Below are 26,381 nucleotides of genomic sequence, written 5' to 3' on the forward strand. Positions count from 1 at the left end.
TCCGGGTCAGGGTTCATGACAGGGCAGCAACCCCCAGGGAGAAGGTCAGTAAAGGTCAGGGACACTGTTCACTTAAGGCCCAGGGTGTCTCTCTCCTCCCAAGAGGACTGTCGACTCCCAGTTCAGAGGGATCCTCCCAGGCCCCCTCACTGCACATCAGCTCCCAGCAGAGGCGTGGGGACACAAAGATGCACACAATTCAAAGGCTCCCTGTCTTTCTAACCACCCTCTCCTCCTTGACTCCTACACTGACCCCTCCCACCAGACCAGAAGCCATGCAGGCTCTAGTGCCCGTGAGTGCCCGGGGTGGCCCACGCCCTGAGGCCCAGGCCCAGATGCCCTGGGTGTACAGGCAGCAGGGCACTCTGCCTCTCTCGTCCCATCAAACACCACAGACCTGAGAAGTCCAGACAGGAGCCCACACATGCAAGTGTCCTCCACATAATGCACACGGCTCCCACCTGCAAGGGTGTCCCTGTGTATGGCCTGAGCACATCCGTAACAATGGGCATTGTCACAGCTGTATTAAAGCAAATAGAGTCTAGAAGGAGATTTTAAAATTATAAAATACAGGGAAATCCCAAGTCTGCACAGCAGCCAGACGGCCAGTAGGACCCCCACTCACTTCATCAGCTCAGGGTCTTCCTTGTCATCCTTCGCAGGTGTGGCCTTGGCTCCACTTTTCTTGGCACGAGGGCAGCCTGACAAGCTGGTTTTACAAGAGGAAAAAATGTCACAGTGGTTTAAGGACAGCAACTTCTCAACCCACCTGCCTCCCTCCACCCCTCAGGTTCTGTGGGCAGCACGGCCATGTCCAGGAAGCGGCCCCCAGCTCCGGCCAGAGGGGATCCCGATCAGCTCTGAGAACATCGACAATTCAGACTCGAGGGAAGAAACAGGCTGGGGTGCAGTGGCACTAATGTGTCACTTGGAGCCTGGAACCTCATCAGCCTGAGGAGACCCCCACTCTGCTGGCCCGGCGCCCAGGGCACTGGGGCAGGCTCACCTCCGGTGCGACGCGTAGTTCCCCGTTATGTGGCCTGAGCCATCGCAGCCGGGCGTGGGGCACCTGTGGAGGACAGCGTAGCTGAGACCAGGGCTGCAGAACTCACTCGGCCGCAGACCATACTTGGCCCTCGACAGCCCCACCACTGAGGTCTCACATAGTCATGACCTCCAGGCCTCAGAACTTGGCACCCAGTCTCTCTAGGGGGACCAGGAGGGCCAGGGGAGAGAGCACATTCCTCTGCAGGATGGTGGGCTCCCAACTTGGCCTCCTGCAAAGGACCAGGCTGGATAAGAAGGCTCCAGAACACCTGTGAGCCTTTAAGTGTGCTCTCGGGATGCAAACCTAGCACCAAGGATAGGCTCATCCTGCTTGAGGTTGCTGGAGAAGGACTGCCTGTGCTCACAGACACCTGTACCGAGCATGAGACGCACCACCCCCAGCCCTAGCAACGTTGGGGCATCACCCCCGCTTGGCAAGTGCCCAAGGTTTTCGAGAGGTGGCTGGCACCAGTGGAAGGGAGCTGGGGAGGCACAGAATGCAAAAGTCCAAAATGTTTGGTGAATATATCATGTCGAAGGTAGAAACCCCCTTTAATATACCAGCTTGAGCTATTTTTCCGAGTGTCCAGTGACAAAACATGGATCAGTTTCTGCTGGCATCAGAGCACTGGTTCCCAGCCCTGCAGGCCGTCCTCAGGATGCCTCCTCCAGGATGGGCCTGCCGCTCACGCCTTGTCCCTCGTGAGGGCCCAGTTCCATCCTGTGTGACCCAGCAGGACCCTGGTGCTTATCTGCCATTTCTGGCTTCATCCTCACAGAGAGAGAGAGCTGTGGAGCCAAGGCCATTCCTCAGCACAAAACTGACCCCAGAGGGTGGCAGGGCAGAGTGCCAGCTGGGGCAGGATACGGACACTCAAGTTGGCCTGTCAATCAGTGGAGGCTGCCTTGCGCCCAGGCTCTGGCATGTCCAAGGCCCCTCCTCTCCATCCTCCTCCCAGATGTCCACGGGCCGACACTGCCACCCCATTAGGTTGGCACGGTAACATGGAGGGGCTAGATGCCCGGGAACCTCCTTCCTAGCCCCTCAGACCTTCTTGAGGTACCCTCTTCGTCCCTGCCCCAAGGGCCACCCATTGAGGCTTCCCTGGCCTGGCAGTTGGCAGGAGGCTCAATCTCCCTCCTGTCGGGCTTTGGGGTGACTTAGACCCCAGTGAGATTATGATGCCCCCCACCTCAGTCATGTGTGGTCACATTTCAACCCACATCTGGGGCAAGGAGGCTTCTGTGTTTTAATGGAAATCACCCACCACCTCCATCCAGGTAAGCATCACCCGTTCAAATGAACCCCAGCTGTTGGGACCGCCTGCTCTGACATTCTGCGTCTCCATGTGGCCTAAGGTTCCTCAGGCTCCAGCTGCTCAAGAAGGTCCTCTGGACTACACTGTGAGGACCAGGGAGTCCTTTGCATGGCCCTCTGCACTGAGGCCCAGGCCCTGTGACACCCTCTGCTAGGACAGTGCTTCTCCCTGCTCCTTCTCAGCTGCAGAACACAGGGCTCAGCGCTGTAGGCAGTGGCCAGGGTGGTGGGTTCAGAGCAGCCCCCAGCCTCTGTGGCTGTGAGCAAGACGCTTGTCTGTGAGTGACACCCTTGCAAGGTGCAGCCTCTGGCAGTGCCTGGGAGGGGGTCTTGGTCAGGGGAGAGACTCGGTGAGAACACACACATGGGGGCACTCCCATTCCAGAAAGGCAGGATCCCCCCACCTTCCTTGCCAGCCTGACGTCATGGCTTTTCCCTAAGAGTCGTGTCCAAGCGAAGATGATGTCATGTGGCTGGAGAAGCAAGTGTCTGCACTGGCCACTGGCAGCGCCGGCCACCATCTCTTCTGAGCGCACTGTCTGGGCCAGAGGATGAAGCCAGGCAGCATGGCTCACACCAGACCTCACCCTGCCTCTATCCATGTCCCGTGGCTGGGGCAGGGGCTATCCCCCAACCTGTGCAGAGCTCCCCCATCACAGTCCAGCAGGGTGTGTGGCTGTGCTCATAAGCCCCACACAGGGAGTAGCCCATGTGGCCCAACGCACCCAAGTCCCCAGATCCTGACCACATGGGACACTTGGAAGGGAAGAATAAATGCCCTTGGAATGTGATCAAAACACAGAAAACAGTCTGCGACTGTCGCTGCACTCAAGTGTTGGTGGGGGCCACCAAAGAAGACTCGTTTGCGAGGCATGGCACGGGTGCCTTTGCCCCTCTGCGGATGGGTTACCTTCACCCGACACTGCCACAAAGCTGATCAAGGTGCCAGACGCCCACTGCGCAGGGGAAGGAGAGAAGGACACGGGGGAGCCAGGCCACATCCACGCTGTGGCCTGAAGCAAGTGAGGAGTAGCCTCCACAGGAAGACCTTTCAGAGGGAGTCGGGAGTGATTTTTTTCATACAAGGAACACTTTCTGTCACCAACTTCCAAACAAGTTTGGGTTACAGTTCTTCACAGGCTCTCCATCTCAGAAGGGCGCTGACCCTCCCTACTGGCCACGTTTCTGGACCCAGACCAAGGGCCAAGTCCATGTATCACTTCCAGGAACCCTGACCAACTGCTCTGCAGGTAAAGGGCTACTGAGGGCATGCGGTCACTTCTAGAATTCCACCACCCTCAAGCTGGAAAACCACAGAAACTGATCAGTTAGAAAAGTAAGTTGAATTGGAAAAGAAAACAGGAGAAAGGATCGTGAGAAAGAAGAAGAGAGGAAGGAAAGAGGGAAGAGGTGGGTGGGGAAGAGCATTCCAAGCCCACAGGCCTGAGGGTCTCATTGCATTTCTGGAGTTGGACACTTGGGGTCAGTGAGTGCATGTGTGAACCTGCCTCAGAACATGCTAGTGTCAAAGCTGATAAACTCCTGGAAACATGCTTCTGGTCATGAACTCTGCCCAGCCTCACCTGTGGCACTGGAAGACCGCATTGGTAAAACAGGTAACAATACGCTTCTCCTGGCTTCTAGGACCAGACAGGCTCCCCAGAGCCACAGAAGTGAGGCTGGCAGGACCTGCTGCTCAGACAGACCTGGAGCTTCCTGCCCGTTTTAAGTCAGTGCAGGTCCGTGGAAGCTTCCGGCAGCCATCGCTCCTCATCTTAAAGGCACCAGAGCCCCAGATCAGGCTGAGCCGGTGAAACCTGGCCTGGATGCAAGGCCCCCAACACAGAGGCCCAGAGTGGGAGAAATCCCCTGGAGAGGGAGTGACCTGAGGGGCCAAGAGGGGGCCCTCCTTCCACAACCTCGGTTCAGCCTAGGAGCACAGGGTCAGCATTATGTGGCTCAGGGCCACACTAGCCACGATGTCACAGCTCAACTAAGGGCATGAAATCAAAGGCCATCACAATCCCCAACTCCAGCCGCAGAAGGACGCTGAGAGCCAGGAAACCTCTGGGTGTGTGCTCCTCGCTTGAACAAGGCTGTCAGAGTGGCTGGTGCCACTGGGATGCCCTGCCCGGGTGTCAGGGACAGGAGGAGCAGAAGCAGAGAGCAGGCACGGCAAAAAGGAGGGGCGAGCATAGAGGTGAGGCGTGGGCGGGGGTGGGCACCAGGGGCCAAGACAGAAGCAGCTGGAAGGGGTGAAGGAGGAGGGACAAGCACAGAGTTTCTCGGCCATCACCAGCATCCAGTCCGCTTAGCAAGAGCTACACAGCCTGCAGCCCTCTGAGCCACAACGAGACTTACAAGCCATGGCCAGTCCGGGACTTCTCCCAGATCTCCACAGCAGGGTAAAGCAGGCCCAGACAGCAGCCCATCAGGGGTCCTCAGGAGAGTGAGAGAATGAGCCGGGCCACCAGGAGCCAGAGGCAGGTCCTACGTCCTTTTGGCCCTCCCGACCCTCAGCCCTCAGAAAGGCTGGCAGGGCCGAGGGGAGCACAGGACCCCGTAGCAGCCCTGGGCCTGAGGGGACAGGCAGACAGCAGTGCTCAGAGCAGAGAGAGACAGGCAGAGTGGCGAGAATCCCAGCCAAGCAGAATCAGCCCGTCCATGGCCCTGCCTCTCTGCCCCATGGCCCTGCGCCTCTGGCTAGGGCCGGCCTGGTGCCAGAGCCCTCGAGAAGGCTTATTTGGGCTGGAGCCTCATGAAAGGAGTGAGCAGAGCAAGGAAGCCACCCCAGAGATGGGAGGCCAGGAGGGCAGACATACTTGAGGTCAGCAGAATGGGCAGCCATGAGGTTTCTGAGGCTCTTGTCAGCAAGAGGGCAACCAGAGAGGCTGAAAGAGAAGAGATGGGATATTGGGATGAGCCAAAGAGGGGGAGCAGAGCAGCAGAGGGAGAAGACCCACCACACAGCACCCAGGCCAGGCGGACCCAAGCGGGGGACGAACCTGCGGTGGGAGGCATAGTTCCCAGTGATGTGGCCACTGCCGTCACAGCCAGGGGTGGGGCAGCTGGACAAAAGAAACAGAGCGTCAGATCAGAGAGCGAGGCACCCTGCCAGACCCGCCCCCGGGGCTGAGTCCACTCAGGGAGGGCGGCGGCACCTGCTCCCTGCCCGTCTCGGAGCAGACCCTTCGCCTCTGCCTCTCTGACTGCAAATTTCTCCCGTAGCACTCAGCTCAAGAAGGAAAAGGGACCCAAAGTAAAGCTCAACTTAAAGTCGAGATGCTCTGAAGCCCTCACACTGTGCATGCACACGTGTCCACGCTTGTGGACAGGGGGTGGGGGGTGCCTTCCTGATGTGGCGGGGCCTTCCCCGAGGACAAGGCCCCAGCCAGAGCCAGCTACAGGACAGGAGGAAGCTGGTGGGGTTGGGGGCATGAAGAGGAATCCCAGGGACAAACTCTGAGCAGAGGTGAGGGCTGGATCACCTGCAGGGCAGGTGTCAGGCTTCTCACTGTCCCCTAGGGGAGGTGGTGTTAGCCAGCAGCTATCCCCCCTCCAGTGGCGTCTGGTTAAACTAGCTCTGGCTGCCAGGGCTGAGGGCACCGACTCTGAGGCAGAGCTCGCCGAGGACTGGCACTCAGTGGGGGCTCAGGAGGCGTCCACCCCCCCTCAGCCCTTGTCTGCTCTGTGGGCCCAATGAAGGCTCATCCTCGCTCTTTATCACCCTGAAGGAGCGGGTTAGAGGCCAGCATGGTACAGGGGTGAGGGGAACCTCCCCTGCTGTCTGGCCCAGGAAGGTCCTAGTAGAGGCAGCTCAGCCTCTGCCCACCAAGGTGGCAGGGCAGGAGAATAGTCAGCGCAGGGCTGTGCAGGGGCCGGCCCGGTCATCACAGGCTCCCACTAGGGTGTTCTCCTTTCCAGACTATAGAGGTCCCCTGGGGGGTCCTGTCGTTCAAGGAGGGGACTTACGTGAGCAGCTCCTTCTTTATGTCCTTGGAGAGAAACTTCAGCTTAAAGTTGGCCAGGGTGACCTCCCCGGGGTACTTCCGCTCCTCAAAATTCTCCTCCGACACTTCCTGGTCATCTGCTTCAGAAGAAGCAAAAGAATGGGCTGCTGGCTCTGACTGCAAAAGACCAGCAGGGAGATGTTTTAACCAGCTGGCGGGGGCCGGGCGCCCAGCCCGGGGCTGAGGGAGAGGGGCCTTTCAGAACAGGGTCCACAGAGGCATTTTCTGGAGTCTCCTGTCTTATGCATGCAGGAGTAAGACATACTCCCAAGATGCAGGAAGCAGCACCCAGAGGGGCTGGGGTGCTCCTTCACCTCAGCTGCTGTGCCTGAGCTGACCCAGGAACAAGGAGACACGGATGCCACCCAAGGCGGCTGCTCTGACACCCTTGATAGCCTCTGGCCTGTGTGTCACCTCCAGCCACCCACCCTGGGTCACCTCCTGCACACCAGAGTGCACACCGAGTGCAGCTCCTTTGGGGCCGTTACCACTGAGGGTGTGTCTGTTGACATGCTATGAGGATGAGTGGAACAATGTACAAAGTATGACAGAAATAATCACAGCGACCTTAGGGCCTTCTGGCCCTGTGGGCCCAGCCGGCACAATGACCTACCTGACTGCAACCAGCACTTTAATAAGCACTTTGACCTCAAATGCAGGGTCTGGAAATGTTCAGTCGCCACCCAAGAACAGGGCACTATGAACACGGTGGTGAACAAGGACATTCCCTCCATCCAGGGCAGGGAAGACGTCCACAAGAGTCAGGAAGGTCAGTGCCCTACAGGTCGGTCTGTCTGTAACGGACCATTAGCCCAAGTGGTGGATCACGATTCAAGTCTCAGGACTTGCTGTGTGTCCCAGGCACATTGTCCAACCTCCTGGGCACCACACTTTTAAGCTGGAAACAGTAGCAGGCCCTCCCAGGATGTCTGGGGCTGAGATGAAGAAAGGCCCGTGGCACCATGCGATGCTGTTGCTACTGTTAATACTGAACAAGGCATAGCTGTGTGGACGAAGAGCCTCAACTTGAGTCCAGCCTTCAGGAGAAACAAGGGCCTCCCAGACTCACAGGGGCAGAGGCAGCTCCAGAGCATGAAGCACATCCCAGAGGCCCATAGACACAGGGGCCAGGGCTGTTTGGGGACATGAGGGGGCACTGCTGCCAGAGTTGGATGGGAGGTGATGCTAAAGGCTGGGGCAAGATGGTCAAGGAGCCTTGGGCAGAGCTAGAAGGAGGGTCTGAACGGGGAGTCCAGACCACAGTAGACGGACTGGGAAGGCCTGATCCAGTGGGTGACCCAATAAGACAGGGGCACCTGTGCCCAGGGCACAGGGGAGGAAAAGAAGGGCCTGGGGGTTAACTGAGGCTTCCTGCCAGGGAGTGGATGGTCGACGATGGAGCACAGCAGCAGGCTTCCGTGGCCAGGCTCCCCAGGACCTCTGAGACCCAGGTCACCTACAGATGACACAACTGTCCTGGAAAGGGGTGAGGATGTTCAGAGGGCATGGGGAGGTGGGGCGGGGCCGGGCGGGTGGCAGAGGGAAGTGGCCAGAGAGACCAGCCTGAGCTGGGGGCCAAGGAAAGGGGAAGGACCACTGGGGGGGTGGAGGGGAGATGAGGCACAGGCACAGAACTGAACAAGGTGACAGCGGATGTGGGGACACAGCCTGGTGACCCCAACAGGAACAGAAGGGCCCCACCGGGCCTCAGACTTGGCCCCACTCGCAGAGAGAAGCCCTCCTGCCAGCCCCCGCTGACCCTCAGCCAGCCTCCCTACCCCAGGGGCTCACTCTGAGAGAAGTATCCCTCTTCTGAGCCCTGAGATTGAGTTGCTGCCATGTGACTGAGCCAGATGACCCAGACCTGGACCAGGCGGCTCCTCTATAAAGTAGGGGTGCCTGTGAGGCCAGTAGGCGGAGGAACCTGGCCACCCCTGAAGATGAAACTGTAGAGGGGGTGGGTTCTCACAGTAGAATCCTCACCACCACTGCTCCTCCTCCTCAGGGATCTGCCCCCAGCCCCGCCTGCCAAGGGGCTGGCTCCACCACACACCGCCCTGCTCCCCACCGGGCTGGCCCTGCCCTCCTCCAGGCTGGCCCTGCCCAGACACAACCATTCCAGAGGCTTCCTGGTTCTGCTTCAGTGTCCCTAGTGGTAAAGAACTCCCTGCCAATGCAGGAGACGCAAAAGACTCGGGTTCAATCCCTGGGTCAGGAAGATCCCCCAGAAAATAGCACTGGCAACCCACTCGAGTATTCTTGCCTGGAGAATCCCATGGACAGAGGAGCCTGGAGGGCTACAGTCAACGGGCTCACAAAGAATCAGACACGACTTAGCACACACGCAGGGACCTGGCCCCCTTGCCCTCCTGGAAGTGGGGCTGGCAGACAGGGGAGGGCTGGGAGGGACCCCTCAGGCCTGCCCACACTATGCAGAGCCCGCCTGGAGTTGCACCCTCAGAGCAGAGTCCTGCTTCCTGGAAGCCCCCAGTCAGCCCCACCCCGAGTGGGTGGAGTCACCAGGAAGGGACTGTTCCACCAGCCCCCAGGCTGTGGATGGGTCAACACCGAGGCCCGGCTTGCCGCTCCTTAGCAGTCAGTACTGCTCTGGGTCTCAGACCACTGGCTGCCAGAGGCCAGACGTTTTCTCCTGCCTCTGTCCAGGGAACCAGGGGCCTGCAGTGTCCTGGGGATGGTGAGGAGAGGCTGCCACGAGAATTCAGGGTGTCCCTCATCTGGACAGCAGGCTGGTGGGAGGCCCACGAAACCAAGGAATTTGAGGCCATTCCTGAAATCATCCCCCGAACCGCCCCTGTCCTCTCCACACTCTTGGAGAGCCACACTGCTGCTGACCACTAATTCTCCAGAGGTGAGAAGACCACCTCCCTCTTGGAGGGGACAAGGCCACAAACTGAGCCAATGGTGAAAACACCTCCAGGAAGGTGGACTTAGCTGCCCGGAGCAGGCAGAACCCTGTGTGGAAAGGGGTAGGACCCACAGAGCCTCTGCCTGGAGATTCCAGCGTGTTTATGCCAACCCTTGGGTAAGGCAAGCTGACCGCCAGCACCTGCTCAACCCCTTCTCCTCCAACCATCCAACAGCTCTGGACCTCCCACCTGGACAGCACCCACCTCCTCAGGCTCCTCCTCTCGTGGTCGGCTGGGCTTGGTGTAGTCCAGAGGCCGGTCCCACTCATCCTGGCGGGAGGCGTGGCTAGACGGGGGTGAGGTCAGGGAGCTGCTGGGGGCGCTGGTACTGCTCTGGCGCTGGCAGGCGTCAGGTGACTTCACGCCAGGGCTGCTGCTGCTGCTGCTCCCGCTGGGGAAAGTGTTCTCCCGCCTGCGGTGCTTGTGCATGCTCAAGTCCAGGGTTCCGTTCTCATCCACCTCAATGTCCGCGGCCTGCATTGCAAAGGTGACATCTAGATTAGACACCATCCCTTCCCACATGTGCCTTATTTTCCCTCCAAAGGGAACAGGGCCAAAAAGAAGAGAAGAGCCTCTGAGAAGAAAGTATCCTGAAGCTGACTGAGTGGACTCACTCTACCCACTGCCTCAAGGCCTCCAGCCCATAAAACCAGCCCCTGCACATGGCCACCTGTCTGGGCACAGGAACACGTGAAAACTAGTGGAAGCCCGCATCCCGGTAGATGCGGGAACAGGTGTGTACAGCCACTTGGCGCCCTTAGGCACAGCGCGTGGTGCTCAGGGAGGTGGACCCATCCAATGTCTTTGGCCAGCAGGGTCAGTGGTCAGGAGGGAGAAAAGGAAAGAGTGGTACTCCCCTTATAGATGCTGGGTTTGCTGAGCCTGCTTTGTGCAGGCTGCATATAGTCCTGACTGCAAACCCCACCCGCCTTCTCTGCCTCAGAAGGAGCTCCCAGCAGGGGCCTTGCCCACCTTGCTGGGCAGGTCCTGTGGCTTCGTGCTGAGGTTCTCAGGCATCTCCCAGCAGCGCGTGGAGAGGTTCAGGATGGCAGTGGCAGCCATGTGCGCGGCCTCTGCATCGTGGGCGTAGTCGAAGCCTGCAGAAGAGGATGAGGTGCAGGGGCTGGGCCTGGGGGGAGAGGCCTTTGGGAAAGATTTGGCTGCAAAAAGGGAACAACAGCAGGCTGATATACAACGTGAACGGGAGGCGGCCACAAAGACACACAGGGGAGCTTTAGGTGGCTGGGGGCTTTGAGCACAGCTATGTGGAGGTGGGCCCAGGGCTGGGTCACCCACCCACTGCCATGAGCTTGCATACCCCAATCTGCCCCCATCCTTGTCAGGTACTGAGAAGGCCACTTCTGTCTTGACCATAACTTGGGCAGAAAGGGCAAAGACAGGCTAGCATCCTTGATATTGCAAACAAAACAAGTTATCTATTGGTGAATGCTTATTGAGAGACTAAAGTCTGTAAATAGGAAGAGTGTCTACAGTGTCATTCAAGTAGGCAAATTTTGTCACAATATCTCAAAAGGATGATTTTGGTGTCACCTCCTCAACAGCCACAGCTTTAGTAAATAACATTGTTGCTCAAATATAATGATGCCAAGAGTTGACTCACTGGAAAAGACCCTCATGCTGGGAAAGACTGAAGGCAAAAGGAGAAGGGGGCAGCAGAGGATAAGATTTAGATAGGATCACCGACTCAACGGACATGAATCTGAACAAACTTGGGAATTAGTGGAGGACAGAGGAGCCTGGCATGCTGCAGTCCATGGGATTGCAAAGAGTTGGACAGGCCTTAGCTACTGAACAACAGAACATGAAACATGAAGGCATAAAATGTCATCTTTTCTAGTAACTGTGCCGTAACCATAAGATCACTCTCAGGTATGATTTCTGAGTAATCACGATATCACCAGCAAATTTCCAGTGCCCCAGTATAAGTGGGTGCCTTGCATGAAGCCCTCTCCTAACAAGTTGGAGAGATACCTGCACTCCAGCTGGCCATTGTATTGATCAGTGTTTCTAGTATGAACTCATAGGAAACTCATCATTGCTGATTTTGGCATCTGAACATCCATCATGAGCTGCCGGTTCCAACCTTATGTACATCGGGGCAGTTTTCCATTTTGTAGGTATTACGCAAGCTAATTGGCTTGCAACTCACAAATTAGTGTAATAAGCGACCAAAAGAAGACAGGGGACTTCCTTGGTGGTCCAGTGGTTGAGAGTCTAGTGCCAATGCAGGAGATATGGGTTTGATCCCTAGCCTGGGGGATCAAAGATTCCCCATGCTGAGGAGCAGCTAAGCTGGTGTGCCACAGCTACTGAGCACATGCTCTAAGCTGCAACTACGGAAACCCGCACACCTAGAGCCTGTGCTCCGCAACAAAAGCCACCAAGTGAGAAGCCCGTGCACTGCAACAGAGTAGCCCCCGCTCGCCACAACTAGAGAAAGCCTGCATAGCAACAAAGGCCCAGTGAAACCCAAGTATAGGAATAGTTTTTTAGAAAGACAGGAGAGCTTGTTCTCAAAGGTTTGTAGGAATGAATTTTGTTAGTGCAAGCACCCAGAAATTTTGTTGCTAATATTACAAATGGCACACTGTATCCAGCAAGATGGTCCCTGTCTGAGCATCTTTTGGGTATCCAGGCTCAGCACAGTGGCTCTCCCTAGACCTCCACCCTTGAGCTGGAATAAACTGCCTGGGAAAGGACAGCCGGGGGAGGGCACACCCACAGGGTAAACCATGTCAGCGATGTTGGGCTTAACTCTTTGGACATGCACACCATAACACACTTGTTTTTGTTTCAACGTGTAGTGAGGAGACACATCCAGTTTGATGCTGAATGTGAAGGCCACAACGTGGGTGAGACCCAGACTCTGAGAAAGTCACCACGGTAGACTGGGACAGCTGGGGCCCCAGATGGAGAGTCCCTACATGCTCCTGGGGAAGGGTTCCTCCTCCTCTGCCCCTCAGACCCTACACCTCCCAGAGCAGTTTCCCCAACTTACATTTAAAGGCTTTCGGTGAGGTTTCGCTGGTCTGAATCTTTGGGGCAAGCATGCGCTTACCAAAAACCTGAGCATCAAAACTTGCGTAGTCAAAGGTGACCTTGGAGAACTTCTCCAGCTCCTTGGCCAGGTTGGCCCTGGGTGTGGTGGGGGCCACGCTGGGCCGGTAGCTTCCATATGGAGGGACCTCAAGCTGCTTCACGAAGCACATGGGCCTGGGGTGCAGGATGGAGATGAGAAGGATGAAGACAGGACACAAGGACCCTGTGCTATTCAACCCAGCACCCTCTGCCATAGCCTAGCCCAGCCATCCCTCAGAGGCCAGTGTGGACTGAGACCCAGGCAGGCCCTCCCCTGCCCGCCACTACAGGTTGCCTGCGGGATGTGCAGGAAGAACTGCCATGGGGAAGAAGCACTAGGAGACTTGAAGTAACAGCACATATCCCCTTGCAGACAGCATCAGCCAGAGGAGGGGAAAAGGAGAGCTGGTTTCTGAGCCCTTGGCTGGGAGCCCCAGAGGAGCATCTTTAGGGTCGTGGGCAGTCAAAGTGGAATTCTGGTGGTGGAATAACTTGTTAATACAATTCCCCAGACAGGAGGGAGCTGGAGCACCTGGAGGGGATATGGGGGTGTTTCTGAGAATCAGCCTCAGGGCACAGGGGCTCCACTTTTTGAAGGGAGTGGCCTAGCCCTTCCCTGTCCTCTGCTTAAAGTTGCTTAAGATGCCCCTGGAAGGGCTGCTGCCCAGTTAAGGACAGGCATGAAAGCACTGCTGCAAGCATTCAGTCACTGTTACTGGAGCTCTGGAAGAGCTCAGATTTTTAAATGTACAAGAGATGGTGTGGAGACACCAGCCTCCACAGCCCAGGGGCCGGGGCAGGAGCGAGACCAGCAGAAAAGAAAGGCCATGGGGTCTGTACCATTCCAGTGAGGGGCTCAGAGAGAAGGAAAGCAGAGGAGGCATCTAGAGTCAAGCAGTGACTTCACTCTGGAAAGGGTGGAATTAAGAAGGACCAATGGAGAGGCCCCGAGGTGCCAGGCACTGTAAGAATTTGAGCATGACCGGAAAAGAGGAGCCTGTTGCCAAGAAGACCCTGGAACCACGATAAGGCCAGCTCTGAAGGGCCTTGGGAAAGCGAGGCCACCAGAGCACGAGCAGGCTCTCCTCCTCCACTCTGGACTGGCCAATGCAGCTGAGAAGTTGCTGGCGAGCTCTCAGCTACCCTCAAGGGAAGATGAGGCCTAAACTTAATGGCTGCGCCTTACAGGGCCTTCCTGGGACAAAAGCCCCTCTGGTCCTCATTTCTCATGTGTAGGAAAAAGGCTGTAAGCCCCCTCAACCTTCCAGGTTCCAAAGAGCAAGTCAGTCAGTTAAGAGGACAACAGAGTCACAACAGGGCTTCTAGTTCCTCTGGAAGAGACAGAGGGAACAATCCGACACATATCTGAGTCACTCTGCAGAAACTAAGACACTTGCCCAGTGGTGACGACATGCCGACCACAACCCTGTGGACCCCAGACTGTTGGAATCGTAAGGTTGAGATTCTTGAAACATCACCTACCACCTCACCGTCAGCCAATCAGAAGAAGGTCCACAAACTATTATGCATCTCGAACCCTCTTCCCTCACACTGTCTGTAAAGACCTCACCAGAAAGCCAGTGGGAAGTTGAATGTTCTGAGCACCAGCCACCCATTCTCCTTCCATGGCTTTTGTAATAAACTTTCCTCTGCTCCAAACTCCAACCCAGTTTTGGTTTGTTCGGCCTCACTATGTGTCGGGTAGACAAACCTGGGTCCAATAACACCCCTCCGGGTCTATGGCTCATGTCACTCACCTGAGGATCCGATCCGAATTGGAGCTATTCTTGGAAGGCTCTCCCGGCTGTGGCTGTTGCTTCTCATGAGATTTGGCTAATTTTTCGGCAGCAGCAATGGGACACCCAGACAAACTAGAGACAGGATAGGAGGACAGCTGAGCCCTTCCCCAGGCCCCGCCCATCTAAGCCAGGAGCCAGACACCAGCAGGTGCCCAGGGAAGGCTGTCGTTCCTATAGAGGGGGCTTTCCCCCAGCTCTGTCCTCAGCCCTCAAAGCACCTGCTGCTCACTCAGTTTCTGTTTTTGGAAATTCTAAGCCAAGACACACAGAGACAATGCATCCTAAAGTTCTTCAAGGCTCTAGACAAAGGTCTCTCCTCTGGATGGATCTGGGGGATGGGCCTGCCTCTCACCTTGCTCCTCTTGCCTCACCATCAACCAGAGCTGCTAAAATTCTGTCACCCACAGGCCATGAACTGGGTGCTGACCCTGGAGGACACGGACACCAGGGTCACAGCAGAAGGGCACAGGTCCTTCCCAGGAAAGCACCTAATCCAAGATACCATGGATACGGCTTCGACTGTTCGAACTAAGAAGCTGATCGACCAGAGGAGGTGACATCATCACAGCAGTGCTGGGGAGTTCAGCCTCTTCTCAGTGATTGGACCTCAAAGACTCTGGCCGTCCTTTCAGCTGAGCGTCACTCACTGGAGCAAAGGCACCTACTGCCACAGCCACAGCTGCCCAGGGCTCGGGGAAGCAGTGGCCAGAAGACGGCAGACAATGGAAGCACCAGGGTCTCAGCACCCCACTGAGCAACCAGGCTTAGGCCCGGATGCTGAGGCTGTGCCCTAAGCAAGAGCTAGTGTCCAGAGGCTTCCCGAATCTCCACAGGGCAGGGTCCCCACTCGGCTCTACCCCAGGCTGCAGGCACCCATTCCTCCAGGCACACTCTGGTCTCTCAGGATCCCCTCAGAGTGGCACCAGTGACCACCCCTCCAGGTGCTGCTCTGCGCCCACCAAAGGTCTGTCCTGACCTTGCACTCACCCCAAAGAGCAGCACACAGAGGGACAGGGCAAGCCTGAGACATGTGCCAGGTTGGGGCACCCACAGCATGCCCCCGCCACCGCCCTCACCACGTCCAGTCCAGCCCCATACCTTCTGTGCGTGTTACGGTTGCTGTTCACGTGGCCCTGGCCTGTGCAGCCAGGAGTGGGGCACTTGAGCACGTTCTCGTGCATGGCCAGGACTGCAAGACAACCGGGGGGAGCCAATGAGCACCTCCCTCCATGGAGCATCCAGGAGCCCCAGGCTCAGCTCAGTCAGAGAACCCCTCCCACGGTGGCCCTGGCTCTCTAGGGCAGAAACCAGTTCAGCCTTACAATGTCCCTCCTCTCAACTTACTGCCCCTCACACAGAAGTAAGGACAGCCTTTTTCCTTCTGAGCCCCCAGCACATAGAAAGTGGTCCCTCCCCAGCTCCAGAGCCCAGCCTCCCCTCCTGCGTGCCCGTGTCCATGGCCAGCTTCCTGGGACCCTGACCCAGGCTGCCATCTCCAGGTGAATCACTGGACCCTCCACGTCCCCATGCTTGTAGGGCTCAAGTATGGGCTTCAGGACATGCCGGTTCAGAGGGACAGGGCTCTGTGTGGCCATTCCCCAAAGTGGGCACCATCCAAACACCAGAGGCAGCCTGAGCCATGCAGAGCTACTCACTCTCCGGGGGGATCCTGTCCTTGTGGGGACAGCCAGACAGGCTGCGGTGGTGTGGGTACAGCCCAGTGACATGGCCGGTGCCATCACAGCCTGGTGTCGGACACTTGATCTCACGTTTTTCAGTTCTTGAGGGATCTAAACACACAGGGCCTCTGGGTCAGAGGGCAGCCAGGAAGCTGGGGGGTAGTGGTGAGCAGGGAGGGGGTAGTGCAGCTCACAAGCCTTCACTCTGGCTATCCAGAGAGGAGGATGACCAGACCGCCCAAGAGCCCTAAAGGCACCAGGGCTGGACAGCAAGGGGATACTAGAGGGGCTGTCCAGGGTGTCTAAGTGGAAAAGGCCATAGAGGGCGAAAACCCACAAACAGTGGGACTGCAGCCCTTTGAGAAAGACCACCTGGATGGCGGCTGGTGCCCTCTGCCCTGTCCTGCTAATGTCCTGCGCAGCCCCAGGCCTCCACAGAGAAGTGAAGCTGTGCAGCAACACCCCTGCCAGGACTCTTCCTTCATGTTGACACAAAAGGGGGAGACATAAGCTAAGTAACTCACCCAAAATGAAGTTGCTCAGTAGTGTCCAACTTTTTTGAGACCTCATGGACTGTAGCCCGCGAGGCTCCTCTGTCCATGGAATTTTCCAGGCAAGAATACTGGAGTGGGTTGCCATTTCCTTCTCCAGAGGATCTTCCCAACCCAGTAATCAAACCCAGGTCTCCCACATTGCAGGCAGACTCTTTAAGGTCTGAGCTACCAGGGAATCAAAGCAGCTAATAAAGGCTTAGGAAGAAACTTAACCCCAAATGTCAGCTACTGACCTCACTAAGCCTTTACAGGCCAGAGAGGTCACTGTAAGTCTGGGGCAGAAGGGAAGACCTCTCAGGACGCACATGGTCCCCAGGGCATAGCCAGTGACCCAGGGAAACTTCCAATGCAGCTATTATCCCCTTTGGTAGAACACAGAAATCACAGACCATGCTCAGAATGCCCACCCCCAGGGAGGGCAGGGCCCCTGGGGGCTCTGCCTGATTCAAATGGGAGGAGGTTGTCCTTTGACCCCCAGGCAGGCAGAGGCACCCTAAGGGGCTCATAAGCCTCTCCCAGGCACCGCCCTCCTGAGTTCGCTGCCACTGGCCTCTAGGGCTCTAGCACTGGCCTCTAGCCCCTCTAGGGCTCGTGGGCACCTGTGTCTCAGCATCAGGATCCCTGAGGACCAGTGCCAATGCCCTTATGGTGCTCCCAGCCCTGCCTCTGCCTCACCGACCACAGTCCGTGTCTGTCTGACCAACACCCCCCACCTCCCATGACCCCCCAGCCAGTGAAATCCTCAGGGCATGTCCACAGGTCCCGGGCATCCCTGGGAGCCCAGCCTACCTTTGCTGCAGTAGCTCTTCCGGGCAGCGTCCAGGGGCCTCGCTGCCTTCCCCGGCTCGCCCGGGCCCAGTGGGCCTTGCTCGGCAGGTGGGCATCCCGGCTCACAGACAGCCCGCACCTGCTCGGCCTTCAGGGCAATGGCCTGCTCCAGGAGGCCCAGGTTGCCACGGGTCATCATGTCGTACATCTCCGACTCGTCTGTGACCGCAGACTTCTGGGAGCGCGAGTCCTCGTCTTTGCCGTCGTCGGACCGCACCTCCACTAGGACGGAGTACCCAGGCTTGGGGCTGGGAGGCACCGGGCCCCGGGGTTGAGGGCTCTTTGGGACAGGGACGTGGGGGGCATCCTCCTGGCAGATTACATCAGGAGGGGCCTCCTCCTCGTCTTCCTCGTCCTCCTCGTCATCTTCCTCCTCATCATCATCTTCCTCCTCCTCCTCCTCCTCCTCCTCTTCCTCCTCGTTGCCCAGGATCACTTTCTGCTTACTGGATGCCTCACTGGCCACACTCTCCAGAGACTGGGGACCCGGCTCCTGGGAGCGCTCACTGGTGACTTCAATCACCTCCTCCACGTCCTCCGGCTGGATGAAGTCCTCCTTCTCCCCCTCGTCACTGGTGGCTTCCTCCTCAGCCTCCTGAACTAGGCCTGGCGTGCCCACCTGGCCTGAGTCTCCACCAACCAGGGTCTCTTCAGCGATTTGGCCCAAATTTAGGAGAGAAGTTGCAATGATTTCCTGATAGCTGCTGTAGCTGCCCTTGGAGGAGCCCGAGGGGCTGCTGATGGGATTGGATGCAAAATGTGCCTTTACTGGGCTCCTTCCTACACAAAATCAGAAACCATATGGTAGGCACATGGGAACGGGGGTGGGGGGGTGGCTAAGAGTCACCTGGAGTGTGTCTCCAGGCCACTGGCTCCAGTTCCTTCACCCCACTCCGCCACAGCCAGAGGACACCAGATCCCAGAAACAGGATCGATGTAGCCGTTTTTGTCTGCTTGGAGAAACCACTGCTGTACTTTTGAAACTAAGATTTACAATGATAGTTTTGATTAACAGTCCTCCCTGTTATGTGCACTTTTTAAAATCAGGCAAATCTGTGTTTCATAAAATGGAGCCTACAGAATGCATAAGATCTTTTAACACTGTTTCATAATTGAGAAGCAGTAAAAGCTGTTTTTAAAGGTTAAGTCATTTCATCGCCATGGCTGAGATGCAGTGGGTGCTCACCACACCCGGGCCCCCTGGGTGATGGATAAGGACCCCAGAATGTGAGAGCCAGCCCGCCTGCTCCCCCTTCAGGAGGGCTGAGCCAGAGCACAGAGCTCCCTCCTGTGTAAGGAAGCTAGGAGGCCAAGTCCCTGACCCGGCACCCTCTCGGGCACAGCCAGGTCCCCAGCAGGGAGGTGGGTTGCAAGAACTCTCCCTACTGTGGCTCTAAAGTGAAGTAAGAATCCAGCTCAGATCCCAAAAGGGGAGAACACCAGAAACATGGATGTATTGGAGGGGAGGGTTTGGGCCTCCGGCCTCTGCCACACCCTCAGGACCCCACAAGTCTGCCAGGGTCTCAGAACACAGACATGCCCCACCTTCACACTAGTGATTCCCAAGAACTGGGGGCCATACAGGGAAGAAGGTGACAGCAAGGAGACCCCTCAGTTCTCACTGCCCAGCCCAGCTTCCCTGGACACCCCCACCACCTCCCTTAATGCCAAGCAGACCCCTGCCCCCCAACCAGGTGGCTCTTTTGAGGCCAAGTGGGGCGGGTCTGTCCAAGACCACCCCATACAGACCCACAGCCACATCCATCTGTCCGTCCTTCTGTCACACACGCAGACAGACACACATCCAAATGCACAGTGTTCACACACAGACCCTGAGCCCCCAGAGCCGGCCCCTCCCCAGGAAGTCCCAAATGTTGGACAAGAGGCACTTGTTCTCAGCAGGGCTTCCTGGCTCGCGGGAGCCCTGCCCGCCCACAGGCTGCGATTCTCCGGGGCCACACTAAGCGCCTTTATTCAGGGGAGACAGAGCAACAAAGCACCTTCAGCTGGCTCAGGGCGATGAATCTCCTCCTGTCCCGACGCCTCGGCCTCGTCCTCCTCCACAGTTCCTTCCGATTCATCGGAAACAGAGGCGTCCTTCACCTCAGTGTCCTCGCTGCCGTCGCTGTCCATGCCGTAGCCCTCGTCCAGAGCCAGCTTCAGCGGGGGTGCCTTCCGCTTGGACCCCAGGTGCTCGGCCTCGGGGCCCTCTAGCTTCCTTTTCTTGGCCAGAGGGCAGCTCTGCAAACTGGAAGGGAGGAGGCCAGGCCCCCCCTTCAGCATCTCCCGGTCCCCCGACCTTTCACCCTCTGCGGCACTTCCCCTATCCTGAAAAGTTCTCTTTGCCTCTCATCACCTCCCTCCACCAAAATCCAAAAGCGAGACTGGCATATCGATGTGTTCGAAATTTTACAGTAAGTGTCCACATTAAAAAGCACCAGATTGTGTTTTAAATTTCACTTCCTGCTTGCCTGGGGACCCCTAACCTCGGGGGGCCCTGTCCACGCCAGAGTCACCCGCTCTGGGATGGCTGGGGATGGGGGCCGGCCCAGGCTACTCTGCCCCGTGCCCACCGCCCCCAGGAGCACTCAGACCTTCCTTTCCCACCTCCAGACCCTTCCCACCCTCATCCACCCCCTGAACTGGGTACCACAATCAGAGGCCCCTGAGGTCCAGTGGGACCCTGGGACCCCCAGGAGGACAGCAGTGAAAACGGTCACCCCACCATGTGCTGGCTCTGTTCTGGGTTGCCCACAAGGCCTCCTCTGGCCTCAGAGCAGCCCCACTGGGGAGACACCCAGAAAGGCTCAGGGTTGCACAAGAGGCCACCGGAGCTCATCAGTCCAGAGCAGAGGGGGACAGTTCTAGATCCCTACAGTTCTAGAGGGTCGCAGAGCAGGAGAGGAGCTCCACCCTCCACAGCCAAACCTCTTTCCCAGGAACCCGTTGAGGGCCCGCCAGCTCCTCACCTTCGGTGCCTGGAGTACTTGCCACGGATATGCCCCGAGCCTGTGCATCCAGGGGTGGGACAGCTGGGAGGAGACAAGCAGGAGCAGTCACCTGGGGGCGGCCCCGTGTGGCATGGGGACAGGGTCAGAATCTCAGGGCCCACCCCAGACCATCCCCCCGGGGAGTAGAAGATTGTCTCCAAAACAGTTCATCTTAGGACGGCTGCTTGCAGTTCGCAAAAAATTAATGAAATAACTCACCCCATTTAAATAAATGAATGGCTCATTACAGTTTCATGAGTGTGTTTAATTAAAGCTCTGTGTGTATGAGATCAAGGCAGGATTCCTTTGTCCACGATGAGTCTCCCCACTGCAGGCAAGCTGCCACCAGGTTTTTAGGGGGCTGGGGAACAGGGCCCTCGAGGTGCTCCTGGAACCAGCACCCGAGTCTGGCCCACGGGCAAAGCATAAACATGGGATTCTCAGTGGCCTTCACGAGGCTGTGAGGCCTGGCCAAGGCTGCCCTGGGCTGGCTCACTGAGGCGGCACCCACAGACAGAACAACTCCACAACATGCAGCCTTGACCTAAGTCACAGGATCCCGATGGAGGTAGGCGCGGTGTGGTGGCAAAGACCCCACTCCAGAGCCTGAAGCCTGCTGCAAGGGAGGTGAAACCATGAGGGCGGATGACCCAGGAGCTGCCATGAGACCTCAGGGGCGGGGGGCTGGGAGGATGATGCCTGGCCTCTAGCAGCTCACACCCCGGGGACAGAAGCAAGAGCCCAGGAGTCCTGCTCCTTCCACAACTTCCATCTATCCACCAACCAGACTCTGGGAACCGCTCATCAGGGCTCGGCCCACCGCACCCATCTCCCTGCGAGTCAGCTCCCCAGGACTGCGAGGCACTCAAGGCCAGTGTCCTGTGGGCTTGGGGGTATGTGCAAGGAACCAGGATAGCAAGGAGCTGACATCACCCTTGTTGTGGAGCAGCAGATGGATGCTGGTGAGATGGAGAGGCCGTGGTGGGAGGAGGGGGAGCCCGAGCTCCTCCTGGGAAGGGTCACTCCAAGGTGCCCCCCATCCAAGGATGGACAAACTTGTCATCACCAGGTCTGAGCCCCCACCTCCGATCAGGCTCTCCTGGAGCCAAGGAAGGAAAGTTCTGTGGCCAATGACACCTGTAGGCTCCTGGGGCCCAGAAGAGTACACCACTGTGGCCTCTGTCCAAACACACTGACTGATCACCCACTTGACTACAAAGGACTATGGGGCCCCACCAGCTGGCAGGCCACCCTGATTGATGGACCAGCGAGAAACAGAACTGTCTGTTCAAGCAGAGCCCTGTCCCCCAGCTCATCGGCAGCCTTTGGGAGAGCCAGGGTCTCTGCAGGGGACGCACCCTGCAGCCCCCCATGATGGCGCCACTGAGGCTGATCTCCTGGCATTTAAAAGGAGAGATGAAAGGAGACAGGGTGGAGAGGAAGAGGAAAGGGGAGGGGGGAGGGGAGCATGCAGACTTTACTGTGATTTCCTTTCCAGACCCAGAGGACTTCTGCCGCCCACGGCCTCTCATTCTGAAATCCATGCCCCACACTTGCTGCCACTTTCTCAAGTACTAGCGTTAAGACTCCACAAAAGCTCCTTGTTATTGGGGATTTGAAGCTGAGGTCCCAATTAGTCGATTAATCAGAGTTAATCAGGCAATTAGGTGCCAGCTGCTGTGGTACTGGCACTACCCCCAAACACATCACCTGCTCAAAGCCACACCTCCGCCCCCCAGTTCAGAGGCGCCTGGCTTCCAGCCCTGAGGGCCAGCTCCTCCCAGGGCAGCAGGCCAGGCGTGCGCCCACATGTGCTGAGCTGCCAAGGGGCACTCTGGGAGAGGAAGCGGAAGAAACCGCTCCCTACGTGGCAGCCAAGAGAGCACCCGTGGAAAGTGACGTGAGGCCAGTCAGGGCCCCAGGGTGCAGTGTCAGCAGGCCACCTGTGAGCACCCTGTGCTTGTAGGGTCCCTCCATGTGCTTGGGGCCAGAGGGTGGGGTGAAGCACCAGCTCTGGTCCAGGCCTCTGGAGCTTAGCCCCCCAGCATGGGGGATCCTGCTGAGCCCTCCCCTGACTTCCCAACCTGGCTCCAAGTGTGGCAGAGGCGCTCCCGGAGGGCCTGCCCTCAGTTAGCACTGAGTGGGGTCGGGCAACGGCCCAGGGGGCTCTGAACATAAACAGTAAGTCTCAGGCCAAGGCAGAGGAGCCCATCCCATCAGAAGCCCTGTAAGGGACTGGATTCCCTCCGGCCCCTGGAGGCAGGTAGAGGGCTCCCTACTCCTCTCTGTCCTCTTAGTGGGAGTTGGCTGGTGGCTCAAGGAGAAGGCCCTCTGGTGAGGACAGGCAGGCTGGGAACCAGGGTGCAGGCAAGACAGATAGGCATCTCTCATGGAAGAGGGAGACGCCCCAAGGGTGCTCCGAGAGGGGCCCGCCCACTTCCTTCCCTCCTATCCTGCCTCCTGCAGCTGTGGGACAGCAGATGAGTCCATAGAGACAAGGGACAGGGTCTACTCGTTCTCCACTGGCACAAACGGAAAGGCCAACAGACCTCTCATCTTCTCTCAGGGACTCGCCTCAAATCAGAGCAAGAACTGACGGGCTACGGGTGGGAGGGGGCAGCTGAGAGTCCTGCTCAGTCCTGGCTTGTGTCCTAGCAACCACGATGCGAGAGCAAGCTGCTCCCAGGGTCTCTGCTTGAGCAGAGGAGGGGGCCACTGTGGTGGGGGAGGGAGCCCCACAGGTTCTGGCTCCACAGGTTCAAGTCCCTTGTCCACAAAGTGAGTCCCACGGGGACAGCTTCCCCATGACCCATCCTCCCATCAGGTGATTCCGAAAGCATTCCTTTGCCGTCCCAGGGGCAAGTCTGCTCCACGGGTCATTCTCCCTGTGCCAGCATCCACCACGAAGGCCCCACCACAAAGGCTCCGCCAGAATGGGGGCTCAACTGCTTGTCCCACCACAGAGCCTGGTGTGCCCAGAGGAGGAGTCCGGCTTGCAGGACCTGTCCCTGCCCACGGGCTGAACACGCAATCTCAGTGCATTGCTCAGGCCTGAGAGGCAAGTTCCAGGTGGACCACATATGGCTCCTTAGCACAGAGGAGCCATTTTCCTCTGAGCATCGATTCTTCGAAACAGGAAGGATTGCTGAGAACATTTGTCGCCAGAACATTTCTCCCCAGTTTCCCCATCAGATTGCATACGGGTCTCACCCTTACCAAGTAAACAGGGTGAGACCACGAGATCAACAAAAGTGGACAAAACCTGGATGGTCACACAATCCCTTATGCTGGTTGTGTACAGATTTCAAAACAAATCTATTTTGGGGTCACTTTGGCTTCAAAGTGTCAAGAGAAACCTAGCCCTTTGGTTTGCCTTTCCAACTTCCTCCCTTACTGTATCTGTTGCCAAAAGTAACACTGTTACTGAAGCTCAAGTCCCGTGTACAGCCTCCTCCCCCTTGCTGTCCCCAGGAGGTCCTCAGGTGAACATCACATGGCCCCAGGGGAGCAGCGCGTCCTCCGGGAGACCTGCTCTCCAGCCTGTGCTGCTCCGAGCAGCACAGGCCCCAACCCTCCAGGCAGCTCCCAGGGGCCTGGCTTGGCTTCTGTCCCCACCCATCCCACCCTCCAGCCGTGCAACCACAACCAGTCTTTGTGTAGGAGGGTGTGTGATTCAACTCTTCTGACTGCATGAGCTGTTATACTCTGAGCCTCAGTTTCTCCACTTCACACGTGGGGCCACACCACCCCCAGCCGGTGCTTCCATGAGAGTCCCTGAGCTCAGACGGCACGGTGCAGCCACTGCAGCACCTGCCACCTGTGGGGCTCTGAGCACCCCTCCCAGGCCCTCTGCCCTCCCGCCTCCATGTTACAGCCTCAGAGGCTAGAGACACGCTGGCATGTTTGGGGTCCTCATATTCCTGACTGGCAAAGGCCAACCACTTGACTACTGCCTGGTTAAGAATAAGGTGGGCCAGCCCCAGCTGTGCTCACTGTCCAGTGAGAGACTTCACCTCTGAGAATATGGATGTGGCCAATGCCCTAGGCCCGCGCAGCTCTGTGGAGTCACTCCAGGCAGGGGCAGTGGCCCCACAGAAGAGCAGCCCCTCCCTCAGTGTCTAGAAAGCTCTGTCTGTCTCCAGCCACCAGTCTGGAAGCCCACAGACCTGCCATCAGGGTGTGGGTGTCACGCCTGACCCCACTGCATGGGCAGAGCAGCCCCAGGGGCAGGAGGGAACACTCAGAGTCCCTCCATCCCTCCAAGTGGCCTTGGGCAGGTTACCTCAGTCACAAGTTGAAGTCTGGCCCCAGCTCCCAGGATGTTTATAAAATTGGACCAGGTACACTGGGGCCCTCCCTTCCTTCTCTAGTGCTCTGACCCAGATGCGTCACCACGACCCCTCTTCAGAAAAGACGGGGTATGGGAGGCTGCTATTATTGGCCACTCACTGGACACTGTTCACTGGATCTCTGCTTGGGCAAAATAGCCCAGGGCTGGCAGGCAGACCTGAGGAGAGCCTAGATCCACAGAGCCTCCGGTCCAAAGGCCAAGTGGGTGGTGCTGCGGGCGGGGTGTGGTCTCTCTGGCCTCCCTAAGCCCCTCCCCACGCCCCACACACAAAGCCTTCAGCCAAGCCCAGGACAGATGTCTGCAGACAGGGAAGTCTACCTCCAAGGAAGAGGGCCGGCCCCTCCTGCTTCAACCAGCAAAGCCCTGTGTGTCCATCTCCCTCCTGCTCAGGATGTGCCCCGAGAGACCGGCCCGGGATCTGGAAAGTCACAGAGCTCAGCCGACACACAGGCCACTGCTGCTCTCAGTCCAGTGGAAGACTTGGGTGTGGGACACCCGGACCCTTGTCTCTGGTCAAGGAACCACTAAGACAGCACCTTGTTGCTGGCTGAGGACCACGGTGCCAGGAGGTCCTGGGGACCCGCTGTCAGCACTTCTGTGCCCCCGTGCAAGGCTGGCTGCATGGTGGCACCAGGACACGGGGCCAGAGGACAAGGCAGGGCGAGGACGGCTGGACACAGGCCAGAAGGGGAGCTACCTTGTCACAGAAAGCAGGGGGCTCAGGGGCAACTGGGCAATTCGAAGTGCCTGGCAGGCCATTTTAGGACAAAGGGGGTCACCAGCGAGCACCACATCTTACCTGAGGTCGGCTCCTGTGGGCTCCAGGGGAGCTGAGTGAGAGAAGGAGAAACAGGGAACTTGTGTGCAAGTAGAATTGAAAAAGGCACATTGTCCTACAGCACAAGTGGGCTGAAGCGTGGAGGCAATTCCCCTTAGACCTGAATCCCATGTTCCCCGGCCCCCTGGAATATCCTCTGGGGTCTAGTGAATCCACGGTCCCCCAAGCCGGTGCCCCTGCCAGACCCTCCCTGGGGGCTCCTGGATTTACAGACTCAGACAGAGGCCCCACACAAGACAGGCTCTGTGGGCCATCCAGGCAGGACAGGGTCTCTTTCCTAATTGCATGTAGAAGTCAGTGTCTGGTTAGAAACCCCCCAGCAGATAAAGCCAGACAAAGAACAGAAGGTGGCCCAAGAAACTGGTCCCTCAGGGATGGGCCACTGGGCAAAAACTTCTGGAGTCTGACTGGCAGACACAGGAAGCTCAGGGCGCCCAGCCCCTCCTTGAAGGCCACCCATATACAGGAGCAGCATGTACCCCGTGGTGTTGGGGAGGTGAGGCTTGCCAAGGGGTCAGGGCTTGATCCCTGCAGAGCAAGAAGGGCCTCCGCCCCTCTCCCCACCCCACTGCCAGTTCAACCAATGACATCCCCACCCCCTCCAGCACGAAGACTAATATCCTGGGAGCAGAGAGACTGGTGATGCAAGGCTGGCGGCCTTTCCTTTCCAAACAGAGCAGGTCTAATGCAGCTTTGTTTCCCCCTCTGGAGAGCTAGGTCTGCTCCTCATTTCCATCCCCACAGGTACCTCTGGCCCTAAAGCCTCCCTGGTAGCCCTCTTAGGCAGCCCAAGGCTGAGGAGCCCTGGAGCCACCAGGTACCTGAAGCCCCAGGTGCCCAGAGCAGGGGAGGTGCATCCCAGGGCCGAGGCACTGCTCCAGGACTCTATTCTCCTGAGGACAGCTGCTGGGAGTGGCATTTATAGCTTCAGGACCCGGGAC

General features: G+C 57.8%; 1 protein-coding gene across 4 annotated transcripts in view; it reads right to left on the bottom strand.

Annotated features, from left to right (window-relative positions):
• Positions 1-26,381, bottom strand: part of MYT1 (myelin transcription factor 1) — a 61,375-nt gene that overhangs the window by 9,199 nt on the left and 25,795 nt on the right. Inside the window, exons 4-18 of one of the 4 annotated variants that reach the window (XM_010811386.3) lie at positions 25,402-25,432; positions 20,231-20,293; positions 19,262-19,509; positions 17,223-18,041; positions 15,856-15,990; positions 15,299-15,389; positions 14,159-14,272; positions 12,322-12,536; positions 10,275-10,462; positions 9,507-9,776; positions 6,338-6,492; positions 5,371-5,433; positions 5,188-5,256; positions 1,007-1,069; positions 626-709 (exon numbers count right to left, since the gene is read on the bottom strand). In XM_010811386.3, the coding sequence (XP_010809688.1) occupies positions 626-709; positions 1,007-1,069; positions 5,188-5,256; positions 5,371-5,433; positions 6,338-6,492; positions 9,507-9,776; positions 10,275-10,462; positions 12,322-12,536; positions 14,159-14,272; positions 15,299-15,389; positions 15,856-15,990; positions 17,223-18,041; positions 19,262-19,509; positions 20,231-20,293; positions 25,402-25,432 (2,608 nt within the window). The remainder of the gene's footprint in view (positions 1-625; positions 710-1,006; positions 1,070-5,187; positions 5,257-5,370; positions 5,434-6,337; positions 6,493-9,506; positions 9,777-10,274; positions 10,463-12,321; positions 12,537-14,158; positions 14,273-15,298; positions 15,390-15,855; positions 15,991-17,222; positions 18,042-19,261; positions 19,510-20,230; positions 20,294-25,401; positions 25,433-26,381) is intronic. The other 3 variants (NM_001192062.1, XM_025000370.2, XM_015474129.2) reach the window with 3 other exon arrangements.

Source organism: Bos taurus, chromosome 13, assembly GCF_002263795.3.
Source record: "Bos taurus isolate L1 Dominette 01449 registration number 42190680 breed Hereford chromosome 13, ARS-UCD2.0, whole genome shotgun sequence".
Lineage (NCBI taxonomy): Eukaryota > Metazoa > Chordata > Mammalia > Artiodactyla > Bovidae > Bos > Bos taurus.